Source organism: Delphinus delphis, chromosome 19, assembly GCF_949987515.2.
Source record: "Delphinus delphis chromosome 19, mDelDel1.2, whole genome shotgun sequence".
Classification (NCBI taxonomy): Eukaryota; Metazoa; Chordata; class Mammalia; order Artiodactyla; family Delphinidae; genus Delphinus; species Delphinus delphis.
This window is the reverse complement of record NC_082701.1, coordinates 26,587,805-26,607,019: the sequence shown is the minus strand read 5'-3', so window position 1 is coordinate 26,607,019 and position 19,215 is coordinate 26,587,805. Positions and strand designations below refer to the sequence as shown.

At 40.3% G+C, this 19,215-nt stretch overlaps 1 protein-coding gene across 3 annotated transcripts in view; it reads left to right on the top strand.

The window, feature by feature from the left end:
* Positions 1-19,215, top strand: part of TADA2A (transcriptional adaptor 2A) — a 47,805-nt gene that overhangs the window by 25,260 nt on the left and 3,330 nt on the right. For 2 of the 3 annotated variants that reach the window (XM_059996355.1, XM_059996353.1), the window contains 7 exons: positions 1,518-1,590; positions 7,759-7,822; positions 9,164-9,207; positions 12,440-12,550; positions 14,274-14,345; positions 16,363-16,495; positions 17,299-17,342. In XM_059996355.1, the coding sequence (XP_059852338.1) occupies positions 1,518-1,590; positions 7,759-7,822; positions 9,164-9,207; positions 12,440-12,550; positions 14,274-14,345; positions 16,363-16,495; positions 17,299-17,342 (541 nt within the window). The remainder of the gene's footprint in view (positions 1-1,517; positions 1,591-7,758; positions 7,823-9,163; positions 9,208-12,439; positions 12,551-14,273; positions 14,346-16,362; positions 16,496-17,298; positions 17,343-19,215) is intronic. The other variant, XM_059996354.1, reaches the window with a different exon arrangement.

The window sequence follows — 19,215 nt, the reverse complement described above, 5'->3', positions numbered from 1 at the left end:
CCTATAGGTTCCATACCACTAAAAAGAGATTTTCATAGCACTGTAACTTGTGGAGCCACATTTTCTCCATTTGAGTGCCTTTTTCTCATTTGTAAATATTTCTTTTAGAAAGGTAAAAGTTCTTCAGAGCAAAAACTTATTTCTTTTAAATTATTTTATTTTATTTATTTTTATTTTTGGCTGCATTGGGTCTTCGTTGCTGCGCGCGGGCTTTCTCTAGTTGCGGGGAGCGGGGGCTACTCTTCGTTGCAGTGCGCGGGCTTCTCATTGCAGTGGCTTCTCCTGTTGCAGAGCACGGGCTCTAGGTGCCTGGGCTTCAGTAGTTGTGGCACGCGGGCTCAGTAGTTGTGGTGCATGGGCTTAGTTGCTCCGCAGCATGTGGGATCTTCCCAGACCAGGGCTCGAACCCGTGTCCCTTGCATTGGCAGACAGATTCTTAATCACTGCACCACCAGGGAAGCCCCAAAAACCTATTTCTGAAGTTTCACTCCACATCTAGGGGGTTTCGAGGTTGTACTGTATCGGGGGTTGGCAAACTTTCTATTAAGGTCCAGATAGTAAATATTCTAGATTTTGTAGACCATAAATTCTCTGTTGGAACTAAACTTTGCCATTATTATGCAAAAGCAGCATAGATAATAGTAAACAAATGAGCAGGCCTGTGCTCCAGTAAAACTATTTACAGAAATAGGCAGTGGGCTGCATTTGGTCTATAGGCTGTAGTTTGCTGACCTCTATACTATATTCACAAGTTTTTAAAGAATGATGAATGTGTATAAAAACTACATGTTCTTCATTCAGCCCTGGAGTTAAAAGCCATGTGAATGTAGTCAGAAGTCTCTTGATTTATCACCTAATCCGCAATTATAGTACTCGTGGAGGTAATTAAAGTTCAGCAAACTACAGACAATTTTGCTAGCCACACCCAGGTCAGCATTTTGTTCATGGCAGCTGCAATTGTAGAGCTACCTCAGAGACACTACCCCTACAGATTGTAGTCATTGAATAGAACATGAACAAATCTACCCACTGAGCTAGGTAAGCAATATTATGGGATAAATAGAGCCCTAGATGGTGGTAAAAAGGTAGATGAATTAATGCAGGCAATTTTCTTACCTAAATATTGGTTAGGCCAAAAAGTTCGTTTGGGTTTTTCCATAACATCTTACAGAAAAACCCAAACAAACTTTCTGGCCAACCCAATGCTCGAAGGGCTAGTAGGAGTTAAGTTTTCTTTAGTTAGATTTCATGAACAGACTACTTTTAGTTTTTAGAACAATATGTTTGGCTTTATTCCTGGACTCATAACTTTCTCATTTTTTGCTGTCACTGCTGCCTGAAAGCCTCTCAGTTTTCTCCCATGACTTATTTACTTATGACAGTTGTCCTGGCCTTGTACTCCATTCAGTACTTTTTAGCAAGTGTTTGTTTATGTATTTGCTTCTAAAGCATGGCTCCTGTAAAGGCATTACTCAAAGCTGATGGATTTTAGATGGGAATTTTTTTTCCCCAAACAGGAGTTTGACAATTATGCAGAGTGGGACTTGAGAGACATTGATTTTGTTGAAGATGACTCGGACATTTTACACGGTAACATTTTATTACAGCCAGTGTTTTTATTGATTGCAAACTGTGATGACACTGTATTGGGTGCTAGAAATATAAGAATGAATAAAACATGTCTCCTGCCCCTTATGGGACCCAAATTACAGTGGTTAAGTTGCTGAACTTACCCTGTTGCTGGGATTTGACCATAATGAGAAAGATCATTTGTGATGGTGGTGAGAATGTTGATCACATAAGGGTAGTTGGGAATATCCCATCCCTTGGACTGTGTAAGCTTTCTTTTGGCTGAGATAAGCCTACACTGAGGTAATTGGTTAAATGGCCCTCACTGCCTCCTTAAAAGAAAGGGAATCAGGGTGAAGACCTTGGGACTTCAATAACAACTGCTGATACTAGATGTTCACTATAATTTGTTATGCAAAATTTCCCATAGCAGGGGAAAAGAATGGAAGTTCAAGAGTTTTTAGACCAAGATTGGAAATCTCGTGTTTCTCAGAACTGTTGAATTTTTAGCACTTCTGAATTCTCATCTAAGATTAACCCTCTAAGGATTTATGTCAACTCTTTTGTTATAACGTAAATGGCTAATGCCAACAGGGCTTTCAAAAGTGGATGGTTAGACTTTCAGTGAATGTCTTTTTTTCCTTCTTTCCATTTTCAGTGAACTACATATTTAAAATAATCCCCAATCTTCTGTTTCATTTCAGCCCAGAATTGAGGGTGATGCAGTAGGTGAATAATGCTCCTTTGGATTCTGTATTTCCTAAACAACATCTTCATTGCTTTTCTTAAATGTATATCCCAGGTAGGAAAGGCAAGTTAGAATCCTTGTTGCATTTTAAATCAAGTTTTCATGTTGCATTAACTGGTCCTCTGTCACTTGAAGGGGAGTTTTATTCTTCTCTCCGCAGAAGAGCTGACTAGATATTTGTTACATCAGATCTGGGACCAAGAAAGAGTCCTCATAAAAATTTTACCTTTAGAGTTTTTTCTCTACATATTTCTTGAGCAGTTTTTTTCTTTGCAAAATTTCATTTCTCTTCTCCCACACAACTTTAAGGAAAGTCAAAGTGACGTAGATTGAACTAAAAGAGGAAAGCTTTAAAGCAAACTGCTTTAGCATTCACTAGAGCCATTGTGTTTGTTCAGTCTTCCATGTCAATCTCTGCTTTTCAACCCTGATAATTCACGTTATTGTCTATTCTCACCTCGTGTGTCATTCTCTTGAAGGCAGTGTGCAGGTTGCCATTCAGTATTCCTCATCATACACACCAGCTTTAATTAAAATGGTATTGTTTCCTGGCTTATATCTTTCTTATCCAGAATACAAAAAAGCAGTTTCATAAATATCATTCTTTTAGATAGTATTCAAAAGTACTGAACTTTTGAAAGTCAAAATCTCTTATGTCAGTCATGGCTCAACTATGTAAGGGACTTGCTGAATCACTTCTCCAGGCCCTAATCCAAGGTCTTCATTCTTAAGCCTCAACATTATTAAGAAAACTGTAGTAATGGTTGGTATTTAATTTCACTCTTCATCCTTTGTGGAAGCATGATTTGCAATTTCTGCTGGTACACTTATGGTCCCTTCTGTAATTAAGTGAGGGCAAAAGGGAAAAAAATCAAAAAGAAGCAATTGATTAGCAAGTTTTATTTCAGTTAGCATTTCAAACCTATAACATACTTTAGTTATTTGTGTTCTTTCTACAGTTTCTACAGCCTTTTAAGTTATTTGATTCTAATTCATTTGAACTAAGAATCAGTTATTGATTGTTATATATAAGTAGTTTTTGTTTTTTTGTTTTTTTAATTAATTAATTTATTTATTTATTATTTTTGGCTATGTTGGGTCTTTGTTTCTGTGCGAGGGCTTTCTCTAGCTGCGGCGAGCGGGGGCCACTCTTCATCGTGGTGCGCGGGCCTCTCACTATCGCGGCCTCTCTTATTGCGGAGCACAGGCTCCAGACGCGCAGGCTCAGTAGTTGTGGCTCACAGGCCTGGTTGCTCTGCGGCATGTGGGATTCTCCCAGACCAGGGCTCAAACCCGCATCCCCTGAACTGGCAGGCAGACTCTCAACCACTGTGCCACCAGGGAAGCCCCATAAGTAGTTTTAACAGCGCTTATATAATAATAATCCCTGCCTCTCCTTTCCCTCCCTGTCTAGTAGTGAACTGTAAGATGTTTAGATGGGTGCTTTTTAAAAGGTGATAGCGTCATAAAGAGGTTTGGCAGGACTGGAGATCAAAGGGAAGACTTGCTGGTGCCACAAAGGGATGCTTTGTTTATGGTTCTAAGTTCTCATATTAGCTCCTTTGGCAGTATGACCCACTGTCCAGTTGGGCACATATTGTTCCAGCAGTTTCTCCTGGAACTCTCAGTGAAGGGGACTAGGAGCCCAAGGAAACTAGGAGGGAATGAGAAGGAGCTTTCTATGCACACCTAGAACAGAAAGAGGGGCACATATTTTGTGCACATCAGGACAGTGATTCAACCTCAGGCTTGCTTCTGAGTCACTGTGATCTTGGGCAAGTCCTTGGAAATTTGCATGCTGTTTCTTTGTGTCCCTGGCCAGCAAAGAACAGATGATGCTGATTAGTCAGGGTGAATGTCTCCAATGAAACGTGGTACATAATTCAGATTGGTGTTATTGCCATTCCATTATACCATTATACTCCTAATATTACTGAGCATTAATAACATTCCTTTTACGTTTCCTCACTTACAACTACTAGAAGGAAGTAAACTGTTTGGCTGGGCTTTGTATCCCATCCCTTACAAAGACTACATCTAGAAAATTGGGTGATGCCAGGAAGCTCTTTTCCTCACCCAAGACTTTTGCTGTGATTCACGGAATTTGTCTAATAAAGGGGGTTTAAATGGTCCATTATAGAGGCCTGGGACACAATGGAGGGACATGTAATTACATTCCACCATACCAGAAGTCTTTCAGAATGAGCCCCCAAAAGATATTGCATGTGAAGTAGTGTCTAAGGAAGAAAATAAGGAGGTTCTGAGATCCCTAAATGACACCTCCTCGTATTTTATTGAAATAAGCAGAAATTATTGGTCCAGAGAGAGAGATGCAAAAGACATAACTCGGCGCTCCCTGTGGCATGTTGTGTGATGTCAGTGCAGACACACAGCATAGTTTCCTTTTCCTTAGGGGACATCGCTCTCCATCTGCTTTCATTTGGGGAAATCTCTCCTAAATTTGTGGACTCTTCTTTCTCAGAGTTTCACAGGTGCTAAGCCCTGCGTGCAGCATCTTCTAATCATTGCTGGCCCATAACCCAGGCAAGCAAGAGGCATCAAGAGCTCCTTCCTCTGCACTGGGCCTGTGTTTTCAGCACTTCTCAGGGTTGCACATTAGAGCAGTTTACTCTCCTTCTATTTGGAAAGCCAATTTCAGTAAAATTTCTTGGCCAGATGTGGATACTCCCCCACTTTTTCCCCCCAAATTTTCTTTCTTTGGTCCGTATTGTCAGCCTTTAGAGCCTTTAACAATTAGTCAGTCAGAGGTCCAGCCTGGTCACTGTGCCTATTACCTACCTATTGGCAGTGCCCTTCCCTTGATGGTGATTTGGCTGCTTCATGTTTAGGACTTTTTAGACATGAATGCTATTAATAATAATAGCTAATACGTATAGCACTTACTGTTTGCCAGGTACCATTTAAGTCCTTGACACACATGAACTCATTTAATCCTCACAAAACTCTCTGGGTTAGGTGTTATTACTATTACCCCCATTTTATAGATGGGAGAATTGAGGAGTAGAAATCTCAAGTAACTTGCCTGAGGTCAAGAGGTAACCTGCAAGTGGCAGGGCCATCTTGAGTCTACGCTCTTAATACTGTGCTATACTTAATGTCTCTACAACCTTGAACCTTTTTTTTTTTTCTTTTTAGATTTCACATTTTTTATCTTCTATAGCTTAACCACATTTCTGAGAAGTGGAAATCGATATTTTCCCATTCTACTTTCAGAGAAATGCACAAAGGAGTGAAGTGACTTGGCTAAGGCTTCCTAGTTGCTGACTTCAACCATTAGGTCACTTGGTTGGCTTTCCTTCATAGCACTACTTGCGTACATCTCGGCCAAAATCTTCGGGGGGAAATGACTTTTAAAAAGCTTTGCTTCTGGGGAATACCTGAGTCACAGGTTTGTGCTTGTGCGCTTGCAGTAGGGCTTTTGATTGGCTTCCCTGTAGTTAAGGCCTCTGAGTAGGTTTTCTTGCCAAGCAAGCAGTAGGTGCCTTCTGTCAGGAAAACAGAAACATGTTGCCAGCTATTTTGAACAATGTTAGAAATACACTGCAGTGGGAAGGAGCTGCCTCTGACTTCTGCCCACTTCTTGAAATATTTTAAGGCCAGCCGTTTGGAAACTTTGTTATCAGTCCCCAGTGTGGTCACAGGGAGACTAGTCATCCCCCGAAACTGAGATTTCAGAGGCCTGGCATCGGTGGAGAGGTTATGGGTGCTTTGGGTTTGTTTGTTTCTAAGGAGCTCTCGGTCTTTGCCTGCTTTACTAGACCCTCCACTCACTTTAAGTAGAATATGAACCTGTGATTCTCATTCTTTCAGCGTCTCCCTCTCATTTCTGTTCTGCCTGCTGTGCTGTGGTCCTCCCTGGGTTATTCGTGCAGTTAAGATCTTATAATCAGTTGCTGCTATCGGAGTGTGCTTCATAAAGACAAGGGAGAGCTTCAACTGTGAATTTTTCTCTGGGAGAATTCCAGTTCTCCCATTTGTTTCTCTGTGTTCCCTTCCTTCCCTTTGTTCTCCAGGGCCAGTTGTACAAGTTTAAACTACTGAAATGATCAAGCACCAGAACCATTTATCAGCAGGATTTATTTATAGAGTTTTTCTGTAACACAGTCTCTTCAGTTTTTTTTCTGTTTAATTAAGTCATTCCCACACAAATCTCAAGAAACAACATGATAAGTTAGTGTCTTAGAAAAATTACCGAAATCTTTTGTCAAAATTAGCACTAACTTCCACTGGATCTTCAGGTAGTTTCTTTCATGTTGAACTCATCTTATTATTGAGTAGATAAACGAGATAAGGCACCTAAAGATCCTGGAACATGAGAAATACTCAGTGGATGTTAACTATTTACTTAGCTATTTTATTTGCTTCTCTTTCTGCCTTGAACTGTTGACGTCCTAATTTCTCTTTCTCATAAGAAGTAAAGGTAGAGTCCACTATAAAACTCGTACTTGGTTGTACTGCATGTCAGAGACAGTTCCTCTTCTCCCCATGCCTCCTTCCTCTCCCACCACATAGTTATGTAAAGCGCATCTCCACCAGCACAGCGTTCTAGAGCCTATCATTCCCCAGCATTTACTAGGAAACACTGGCAGGGTATGGGGCATTCTGTGGTACCTATGCTTCTGTATGGAACACATGTAAATCAAGAAAGAGTTCATTTATAGAAGGAGTTCTGCAACCTGAAAAAATGTTTGAAAACCATTGCCTTAAATCTTGGACCTGATATTATTGAATTATTTTTAGTTTGTGGGCAGTTATGAGGAAAAATGAAGCAATGTTGTTTAAATTTTTGAACTTGTTAGAAATGAACAAAAGATCCATGATAGTTAATACTTTTTTTTTAATACTTAAAGTTTAAAAAGTATTGCGGTCATTCATCTCTTCAGGTCATCCAGCTAGAATTTATGTTATTTTTATCTCAGACCCAAGGGAGAATGGCCTGGATAAAGTATTCCTGGTCATTTCCCAGTGATTGAAGTTATATACAGATGTAGTGCATCTGCTCATAGCTCAGCATGCTAGATTTTGGTATTTCTTTCTTCTAATCTGAAACTCTGACAGATGTAATTTCTAGTCCATGTGTTACTAAAGTTCAGACTCCTTGTTGAACTGTTTTATGAAAGCTAATAATATACATAGGAAAGCATGGTCAAAAGAGATGTTCAGGAAAAAGCAGAAATTGTTATCTATAGCGTAATCCCATATAAACATATACTTAGGAAAAAAGAACTTTACTGTAATTTACTGATACAGAAATTCACTATCCTAGGGTATTTTTGTTTCCAAGAGACAGATTTCCTAGACCAGTGCGTGTGGAATAGTTAGCAGTATGAGGTTGAAAGTTTAGGACAGCTTGGGCAAAAGATTTCTTCTTGTCTTGGCTTTATTTATATGTAAGGGTTTGTTTGTTTGTTTGTTTATAGCTCTGAAGATGGCTGTAGTAGATATCTATCATTCCAGGTTAAAGGAGAGACAAAGACGAAAAAAGTAAGTCTAGAAAACCATCCTGCCTTCTTTTGGCTTTGGACTATTGACCACATATAGCCCATAAGAGCAAGTTCCACTTGTGGCTCATCTTAGGACCTTGAGGAATACACTTAACCTCCTTGGATCTCAATTTTTCCATCTGTTAAAAGGAGATAATAATACCTCTCCTTTTCTTGCTTTTTAACCTCCTCCTTCCTTACCCTTTCTTGATGTTTTGGTGACCAATGAATAATATGGACACGGTGTTTTAAGGAAAAAAGGAACAAGAAAAATTCAAGATATTATTAAGTTGTTACACTTAATAATGCTCTATTCTAACTGCTCAGTTTTTATGAGAAGTCTTTTATATACAAGGATTTCAAAGAAATTATGAACAAGTTTCAGTCACTCTTGGTTATTCCTTCTCTTTGCAACAGAACAAAAAACATACATTGAGGCTGAGAAATTATGGATCCCAAACCCCTATTGGATTACAGAGACTTTAACAGTTCAGAGAAGGGTATGCGGAGGATGTGTATGTATGTGTAGGCATGTTACCATGGTGTTAATAACTAGAGATACAGTGGCATCACAACAAGAAAAAGGAATGGGACTTGGGAGGCACTCTGGAGGGACCAAGACATGATCTGAAGTAGAGCTTACTCTCTGCGTGTCTGGAGTTAGCTTCCAAGAAGCGCTGAAGAAGATTACCCAGCTGTTCTTGTGAGAAGTTTCATTGCTAGTCATGAATACCTCCGGTATAAATCAGAGGTTCCAGACACGTAACTCTGCATGGTTTACCTAAATTCTGTTTCTCTTAAAACATGGAATTAGAACTAGACAGTGCTGTAGAACTCAGTAGTTGAGGTCGCTATTAGATCTTCTGTTTTATGATGACCTTCCATTAAACATGCACAAGATTTATTTCAAATAGCTTCAAGGCATTCTGTGAATGTACAGTTGTAAATGTTGAGTGTGTGATCACAGATTTCCCTTAAACGGCTGTTCTCAATTATCATTTCCCTAAGCTGAATAGATGATTTTTATGATATGGACACAGATTCCCTTCTGTTTCATCTAAGTTACAGACGTGTTTTTCACTATTTGAGTGCTTATTGATCTGTTCATTCATCCAGCAGATAGTTATTGAGAATCTGCAGTGCCCAAGGAGAGGAAAAATATATGACGCTTGAGAGCCTAAAATTGTGCTAGAGACTTACTGACCTGCAGAACTTTGTGGGGAATGACTTCTCTGGACCTCAAGATTCCCCCTTGCAGTGTTTAGGATGTCTAATGAAAGCTGTGTGTGGAAAACATTGTTAAATGTGAAACTGATTATCATATATATGTTTTTCATTCTAGAATTATAAGAGACCATGGATTAATCAACCTTAGAAAGTTTCAGTGTAAGTATTAGTTTTCCTTACTTTAAAATTTCTCCCAATATTATTGAATAGTTTTAAACAAATCATTTATGACAGTAGTTCTCAATCAAAGTTGCATATTAGCATCACCTAGGAATCTTTAAAAAATTCTGATCCCTGGGGCTTCCCTGGTGGCGCAGTGGTTGAGAGTCCGCCTGCCGATGCAGGGGACACAGGTTAGTGCCCCAGTCCGGGAAGATCCCACATGCCGCGGAGCGGCTGGGCCCGTGAGCCATGGCCACTGAGCCTGCGCGTCCGGAGCCTGTGCTCCGCAGCGGGAGAGGCCACAGCAGTGAGAGTCCCGCGTACCGCAAAAAAAAAAAATTCTGATGCCTGACAGTCACCTCAGACTAATTAAGTCAGAATCTCTGGAGGTAGAACTACAGCATCTGTATTTTTTTAAAGTCTTCAGGGCAATTCTGTTGCGTCGTAAGAGTTACAAGCCATTAATATATGGTCAATAACACTAGCATGAGAATTCTTTTTTTTTAAATTAGTATAGTAATTAAAGCATGAATATCAATGGATCATTTTCTGGAACTGGGTAGGGTTGTGTTTTGGAATTATATGTTAAACATAAAATAACTTTGACCATCAGGTTGTGAAAATATTTTTATGGAAAAAAATTAACAGAAAATGATAGCTTTATTTTGCATGGTCGGGGCAAACAAACCAGAAAAGACATTAGCATTGTATGATGATGAAATAAACCTATGATTTTTAAATGATTGCTAACTTTGACCTTACTTTTAAATATTTGGCGATAACCTATGCTGGGCGGAAAGAGTCTCTGTACTTTTTCTTCTTCTACACTGTAGAGTTTGTTCAGAACATAAGAATGATGATATCATAATAATTGCAATATTTATATATGTTTATAATAGTTATATGTCACAAGACTTTTTTTTGTAAAAGTGCCTAATGATTGTGCTTCACATGCTAAATTGATAGAATCTTATAGGGTTTGACAGTCTGTGCCAGGAGGGTTCAGGTCAGCCAGTCTTGGGTTAAGTATCATTTAATAGAGTCATGGTCATAAGTAGCTTACATTATATGTCCTTTACTTTTTCACTTTCCATTACACACATTATGGTGTTTTGATGATGTCACTTCTAATAGTTACATAATATGTTGTATAGATACATAAATATATAATGAAGTGCTTAACCTGTCTTTTATTATTAGATCTTTAGCTTATTTTCAGTGTTTTTCTAATCATTATAAATAAAGCTAAGGTAAACTTGTTTGTGAATAGAGCTTTGTCTGTATTTAGAATTGTTTTTTTAAGATAGATTCCCAGAAGTGGAATTAAATAGGTCGAAGAATATGATTATTAAAAATGCTTAACACATGCTGCCAGATTGTTTCCTAAAAGATGGTTTTATCAATTTATATTCCTTCTAGCAGTATGCAGTATTGCCTATTTAACCTCGTCCTCATCGAGAGCTGTGGGTTTGCAAAAATAACCCAAGGTCAGATCTCCCTTGCCCTTTCTGTAGACAATAATTGGTCACATTCTGATAGCCACAGTAGTGGGTTCCTTTGTCTGAATTCCTGGGCTTTCCACGATAGGTCAGTTGATTTTAACCATTACATAGTAGACCTTGACTCTTGTATAAATTCTGTTCTCAGCTGGTGGACAGAGGTCAGTTTAGCCTCTTTATTCTTTTAACTGTATTTCTTACATACAGAGCTGAGAGGAAGCTCTGTTGCTTCCAAGAAAGAAGTGGTATGTGCGTTGTGGTTTGAGAGGTCTTCAGTTGCCATTATACTGAATGTACATGTGACCTTAATATGTAGGCATAGGAGTTTTTTTCATCAAATTAAAAAGTTTTACTCCAAATGTTTCTGTATTATCCCTATAGAGGGGGACGGGGGGTTTGGTGGTGAAAATAATCAATTTGTGGCTGCCCATCAAATCAGCTCCTAGAATTTGTGGGCAAGAATTTCTCCTGCAAAGAAAGAGATTCATCTGAAAAGAGGACTTGATTTAAGTAACTGTCATAAGTGATAGCCTGTATCTTTAGCCTGAGAGTGGACAAAACTAGCCTAGTTACTTTTATTGAAATGACTGAGTAGCAGTTCGAGAGTTCCTGGCCACTCCAACCTACCAGTTACTATTGGTGGGTTTTACTACCCATCTTTTTTGCTGATAGCTCTTTTTATTAGAAATTTGGTCAGTAGTGATCCTCAAAGTTGCTGACCCATGTGGGTATCCCAAATGGCATATTTGACCCTTCGCTTCCATCATAGTTATCAAAATATAACTTCATTAGTAGTACATTAAGTTGTGGTACCTAATTAAGTTTAGAGAAAGGCAAAATGACCCATGTAGAAAGTGAAGAAATAAATGCCTCATTTGAGGATATGTAGTTACAGAGATTTTTATTTTTGGTGGAGCGTGCAGGAGATCACACTTTTTCCAGGCTAATCTACCTCTTCTAGATGAATTAGTATGTCTGCACTTCCCTTGTTCTGCAGAAGTTATTTTTTATTTTTTTAAATTTATTTTATTTGTTTATTATTTTTTGGCCGCATTGGGTCATTGTTGCCACGTGCGGGCTTTCTCTAGTTGTGGCGAGCGGGGGCTACTGTTAGTTGCGGTGCGCAGGCTTCTCATTGCGGTGGCTTCTCTTGTTGCCGAGCACGGGCTCTAGGCGCGTGGGCTTCGGTAGTTGTGGCGTGTGAGCTCAGTGGTTGTGGCTCGCAGGCTCTAGAGCACGGGCTCAGTACTTGTGGCACACGGGCTTAGTTGCTCCGCAGCATGTGGGATCTTCCCGGACCAGGGCTTGAACCCGTGTCCCCTGCATTGGCAGGTGGATCTTAACCACTGCACCACCAGGGAAGCCCTCTGCAGAAGTTAATACCAGAGATTTTGCCCCACATTGTTTCTGAGAACACACGACCTAATCATCTTTCCCGTTACTGCCAGTACTTCCTGCCCTTGTATAGATTAAGAGGCAGCAAGGTGTGGAGGTCTCCAGGGTGCTCAGCAGTGCAGATGCTCTCCAGTGATAACAACCTCTCTGTGTCATAGTCACTCTGATTCTCTTATCATTATGATTAGTGTGCTGCGTTCTTAGCTTTCCAGTTTGCTTCCTGTCATTGGTAAGTTAGTCATATGAGGTTAGGAATAATGTTCTTCCATTTTACTTCTTGTAAAAAAAAAATGCAGAAAACTTAGAGATCTTTATATTCTTTACTTTCTCTGTAGTAATGGAACGGCGGTATCCCAAGGAAGTCCAAGACCTTTATGAAACAATGAGGCGATTTGCAAGGATAGTGGGGCCAGTGGAACATGACAAGTTCATTGAAAGCCATGCATGTAGGTGGTTTTTTAACCTTGAGCAAATATTTGTGTGTGTGTTTTTATATAAATAGTAGAGATAGTGGTGTGTTTTATGTGAAGTTCTGTAAATAAATAAGTGGATTTTTTTGTATTGCTTCCACTTTATTACTATGAGATTAATTTGGGACTTTGGGGGTGGGAGAAAAGAGCTTAAAAAGCCTAGTGGCTTGTTTTCCCCTCAGATAAACAATAGTTTAGTAGTTTTTCCCCCTTTTTATTATGGGAGTTTTCAAATACATGCAAAAATAGAGATCATAGTATAATGAACCCCATGTGTCCATCACCCAACTTCAGCAGTTATCAACACATGGCCAATCCAGTTTCATCTTTACCACCCACTCCCCTCCCATCCTCAACTGGATTATTTTGAAGCAAATCATATTATTATTATTATTATTATTTTGCGGTACGTGGGCCTCTCACTGTTGCGGCCTCTCCCATTGAGGAGCACAGGCTCCGGATGCGCAGGCTCAGCGGCCATGGCTCACGGGCCCAGCTGCTCCGCGGCATGTGGGATCTTCCTGGACCAGGGCACGAACCCGTGTCCCCTGCATTGACAGGCAGAGTCTCAACCACTGCGCCACCAGGGAAGCCCTTGAAGCAAATCATATTATTTTGTTCATAATTATTTTAGTATTAAAACTAGTTTTTTAAGTGGGGACAGAGTTGGACGACTCATCAAGATAGTATATAGTACTTCCATCATTTTCTTGCCTTTTTCCCTGAGAGAGCTCTATCTAGTTACCATTTGATTTCTCCCTGTAAAAAATTGAAGTTGTTAAGGCAGTAAGGCCTAGACTATAAAACAATCTGGACTGGGGGGCTAAGTCTTTACCTTTACTCATGAGAGTCAGGTGTTTGACCCCCAAGTTTAGTTCTGGAAAGGTACTTCATGAAGGCTCTTATCGTGTACCCATCATGCAGACATTTCTTGCATGACATTGTAGGCACGTATCTGAGCCAGGTTGGTTGTCCTCACCAGACACCCTGTTTGGTTGGCATTCTTTGTGTGATTTATCCTTCACTTCCTGTCCCAGTTTGTGCCATCCCTGGTTTATGTGTCACTCCAAAGAACAACACCCCATGGATTGTCCAGGTTCTTCCTTCATCCTCTGTTTCAAAGCACCCAAATTTGAATGTTCTATCACATAATAACCCAAGCGGTGCAACCTGATCTATGTGCTCAGAGGAGGCAGAAATCTTTGATTTATGGAAAACACAATGCTCTTTTGTTCCTATAGGAGAAAAGCTGTAAAGAAGCTATCCAGGACTTGAAGCCCAGAGCTTTTGTCCTTCCCTTGCAAAAGGGCCACATCAAGTAATACCAGAGACAGGTTTCATAAAAGAATTTGGTTTTGTGACTAGAGCTTTTAACAGAGAATAAATAGAGCAGGGAAACTTGGTGGTTTAAAAAATTATATTCATTACTTCTGTAGCTAAATGAATTCAACCAGTTCACTATAAGTTTTCTAGGAAGCAGCTGGAGACAGAAGCCAAAAGACAGCTGGAGTACACTTTTGTCAGCTTTTGGGTAAAATTTCTAATGAGATATTAGCAACAATTAGGATTCCCCAAATGGAATTACCCAGTCTTTTATAGAAGGCAGAATTACTGAAAATATTCAACAGTAAAAGTGCTCATTAATGTTGATTTTGTTTTTCCAATTTTTCTCCTTTGTTGTTTTCGGGGGGATAAACAGTGGAATTCGAACTCCGAAGGGAAATCAAGAGGCTCCAGGAATACAGGACAGCAGGCATTACCAATTTTTGTAGTAAGTATGCTTAAGCTACACGCTAAATCAGAGGGCAAGTCTTCCAAGCACATAGAGGGTGTCTCTGTTTGAGGTGCCATGGAGTTTTTTTTTTTAAACAAGCTTTCACATTTCAGAATGAGTTTTCAATCTTTCCCATAAAGTTTCACCTATTTAATCCTTATAAAATACCATTATATGGATTATCTGAGGTGAAATAAAAGTTATGAGACAGAGAAAAGAGGGATGCTGTTTTAGATTTAGGATTCCGTTGTGGCCTCTGAAAAAAAGGATTTTGTATTCCAGTTTTTAGCCTCAGCCTTTTTAAATTTAGTGATGCATAGTCTGATCATTCTTATTAAGGGACCTTCAACTGGTTCTAGGCGCTTGCATCCCAGTTACTTGAGGTAGTGATAATTATATTCATAGCAGTAACAGTTTACCATGCACCAGGCCCTACCCTGTGCACTTCACCTGGATCGTGTCATTTAATTCTTGTAACAAACTTATTGTTATTTTCATTTAATGGAGAGACTAAAGTTTAAAGTGATTAAGGAGCTAGTTGTAGTAGAGCCAGGTCATAAGGGAAGGTAGTGTGTGTTAGTAGTTAAGAGCTGAGGTCTAGACTTGGACAGCTTGAGTTTGAATTCTGGCTGTTCTTTCACCAGATCTATAATTCTGTTCATTTCAATTTTCCAAGTCTCTTAACGTTAGTATGAAGATTAAATTAGAGGGACTTCCCTGGTGGTCCAGCGGTTAAGACTCCACGCTCCCAATGCAGGGCACCCGGGTTCGATCCCAGGTCAGGGAGCTAGATCCCACATGCCACAACTAAAGATCCCGCGTGCCGCAACTAAGACCCGGTGCAGCCAAACAAATAAATAATTTTTTTTTTTTTTAAAAGATTAAGTTAGAGATAGTGCATGAAAACATAGCACAGTACCTGGCACACAGTAAATCCTCAGTAAATGGCAGTTTCTGTCATTTTGTTGTTATTGTTGGAATGATCTTCGGCATTTCCTCCTCCTTGCTGTTGGTTGAAAGCTGTCACCCACTGCTCACAAGAAGTAGCCCTGTGGGTATAAGTTCAGCCTACTGTAATGGCTCTTTATTTCTAACAATGGAAACAGTTTACAAAATGAAATTTTATGTGGGGCACTAATCCATAAATAAGATAAAAGTAGAACTACTTTGATTGAAGTCTGATGGTTCAGGTCATGTGTGGAGCACAGGACTACTGGTATGTGCTGGTGCCCTTGCTCTTCCCCGTAATCCCTGAGATATTTTCTTGGTATCCTGGGCCTCTGTGGAACACTGTGTGAAACCCACTGGTGTGATATTTTGGATCCTATATACATTTGTAACATGTAGAAAACACTATGCAACTGTTTATCAAGATGCATATAAAGGCTCTGATACCAGGTTTGGGTTACCTGATATTGGTTGCCTCTGGGAAAGAGGGGAAAGGAATGGTACTGGTCAATGAGGATTTATTTTTATTTGTAATTCTAACTGGTTTTTAAGGAAGAGTGTATGTGTATAGCACTTGTGTGACTTGGAAAAATATATGGATTGAAAAATACAGAACAGGAAGTAAATACGACAGTGTTAAAAGTTACTTTTAGGGGATGGAAATATGAGGGACTCCTTGTAATTTTCTGTTTTGGGGATTTTTCCCCAAAATGTCTTAAAGGTAGAAAAGGAATAAAAATATTTTTATTTCTTGTCAAAAAAGGGATTTCAAACTAGGGGAAATGACTTTGCTCTTAGAAAAATGTGGAAGCAGTTTTGCAAAGGAAATTTAAAAATGACTGGGAATTCCCTGGTGGTCCAGTGGTTAGGACTCGGCGCTTTCACTGCGTGGGCCTGGAGTTCAGTCCCTGGGAGGGGAACTAAGATCCCACAAGCCTTGCGGCACGGCCAAAAAAAGTTTTAAATTAAAGATTAAAAAAGATGAAGTTTGCTGATGAGTTAGGAAACCCTTCGGTTAGTTCTGCTGCATTGTCATTGTAGTCACAGTGTTTTTTAATACCTCCAGGTGCCAGAACCTATGATCACCTCAAGAAGACTCGAGAAGAGGAACGCCTCAAACGCACTATGCTCTCGGAGGTTCTCCAGTACATCCAGGACAGTAGCGCCTGCCAGCAGTGGCTCCGCCGGCAGGCTGACATGTGAGGAATTACTCCAGGGGGAAGGAGCAACCTCTTGGAGGATTTGGCCTTTACCTGTATTTTCAGAGAATTCTGTGGGCACCCTATCCTACACGGCAGGGCAGTAATAATTGAGTGACTAGAAGAATTCAGAAAATTTTAGCAGGCAGTCTCAGAAACAGTACCACACTGGGCTTCCCTGGTGGCGCAGTGGTTGAGAGTCCGCCTGCTGATGCAGGGGACACGGGTTCGTGCCCCGGTCCGGGAAGATCCCACATGCCGCGGAGCGGCTGGGCCCGTGAGCCATGGCCGCTGAGCCTGCGCGTCCGGAGCCTGTGCTCCGCAACAGGAGAGGCCACAACAGTGAGAGGCCTGCATACTGCAAAAAAAAAAAAAAAAAAAAAAAGAAACAGTACCATACTGACAGTTTTGAGAAACATAACTGGCCTCCTAGAATCCTACTTTGCTACTTTGACCTTATTTTTTTTAATTAGTAAATTCCCTCCCCATGCTTTCTTTCTCCCTCTGTTTCTATTGGTATGATTTTCATTGGAGAATCATGTTCCTCTCCTTTCCCCATGAATGGTCTTTGTGATGTGCCAGGCCAAGAACTCTTCTTAACAAATCCAAGCAATTTCCTTCTCTGGAACAGATTTCCTCTCCTAGGTAGTACAGTTGGGATATCCTGTAAAACATAACGCAGTCTGTCTCATTACTTCTCTTCAAAGTAACTGACCTGATAAGTGTCACCCAGTCTCACATGGGCTTTTGGAAATGGCTTTCTTTGATGTGATATAAGTTTAAATTCCTCTTCTTCTCTGTAGTGATTCTGGCCTGAGTCCTTCCGTACCAATGGCTTCGAATTCAGGTAATTATTTTTTAGGCTGGAGCAGGTCTTGATTGTGAAGTGTTCATTCTAGGGGTTATGGTAACCCAGCAATCCCTTCAGCTGTGTGGGAGCTGGGCGCTTAGGCAGAGGAATGATAATTAAGTGTTATCCCAATTTATACACATAAGCAAGTTTTTAGAATATTCATGGCCAAACAGGACTTTCCTCAGGTTTGGAGTACAAAGACAGGGGAAGAAAGAACTCCAGACAGGTGTTTTCTCTATTTTACCAATGTTCATGGGCAGTTAGTTTACTATGACGCTGTCTACCACAAACTTTGAGATTTGTCTCATAGGGGATAATTAGAGGCTTTGTATCCTATATGAGCAAAGAAACATGTTACTTGCCAGAAAAGCAAGACTTTCTTTATAAGTTGGAGACTTCAGGTATTTCTATTTCTTATCTCTTTGGGTATTTCGTCTTTTGAGGTTAGTTTACAGAGTAAGATTAAGCCATATGCTATCTGGTAATCCTTGGTTCTTGGTAATCAGTGAATGGTAGTTTGGGGTGGTATTAGCTGTAGAACTGTGGTCCAAGATCATGGTGTTTCTTTGCCTGTTTTCTTGGTTATCATTCACCCCTGCTCCATATGGTAGATTAGCCACTTCCCCTGGTCAGAACATACAGGCTGCTCCACTGATTACAGATTGGACTTGGCAAAAAGATGACCCACTTGCAGTTTTACCATTTTTTGGAAGCTTGGAACAACAGACCTTGTGATCCCATTCATAATCTCTCAGATTCAGGATCTAGACAGGGCTCAGAAAAGGCGGCTTTATGGATGATAATTTTTTTTTCATTTATTCCTTTGTTTCAAGTAATAATTTCTTAATATTTAAAGGAGAAAAGAGTGTCTTTTAGGGAATAGCCAAGACAGTTAAATCCAAGTTTTTAAGTTTCTTACATCCAACCCCTCCCCAATCTAAATACAGATATACAAATAACTTAATATTGGCTAATTAAAATGAATGAATGGACGTGACCAAGCTCCTCTGGTATTTGTGTTTTCTGAACCATTCACACTTGCTCTTTGCTGCGTCCTAGGTGGGCATTTGCCTTCCTCACGCCCTGTGTTTAGGTTGAGGCGACCCCTTACTCCTCTTCACGCTCTGAGTTGCTCCTGAAGTAGTGCAGAGCTGGAAGCCTGGATCCCTGATCGTAACCCAGCCTCTGGGAACTTTGCTGAGGCACCAAATGACTGTAGTCTCCCTTTTTGAGCATTTAGGGTATGGCTAGGCCTGTCAGTTATGGAGAAGTCCTCATCCCCTTTGTTGATATTACAGAGAAGTCTGTTTTGCAGTACAGCAGGCTGCAACGGTCCATCCCCTTTCTCTCCACCACCTAAACCAGCAACCCCCATGAAATGTAACGTATTGCCCTGAATTTTCTTTTGTTTAACGCAGTCCATTCATTCAAGTATACATTCAAAACAAAACCAAAAGGTTTTGCACATCAGGCTTCCTATCCTGGGCAGTGACCTCACGCTTGGGTTTCTTTCTCAGGTATGTGAGTTCACCTCAGCCTCTACTTTGCCATATAAGTGGCTCATTCCTCTGTTCAGATCTTTCAGGTAAACAGGGCTACTTTGGAAGGAACAGGTATTCCCTCACGTAATAAATAAGGGCCTTTTGCTGGCCTGACACTCTGCCTTTGATCTCAAGGCGAATGGTACGTGGTTAGTTACCATGTTTGCCTTGCGCTGCCGGCAGAGTGGCAGGGGTTAGGAAGTGTCTCTCGCGCAGAGTTGTTGTTTCCATTCATCAGCTGTCACGGCAGGCAGCGTATGACCTTTCTTAACTGGACGACATCTGGGCCGTAGATTTTAGAATCTCCTGCTGGCTTAGGAAGAATA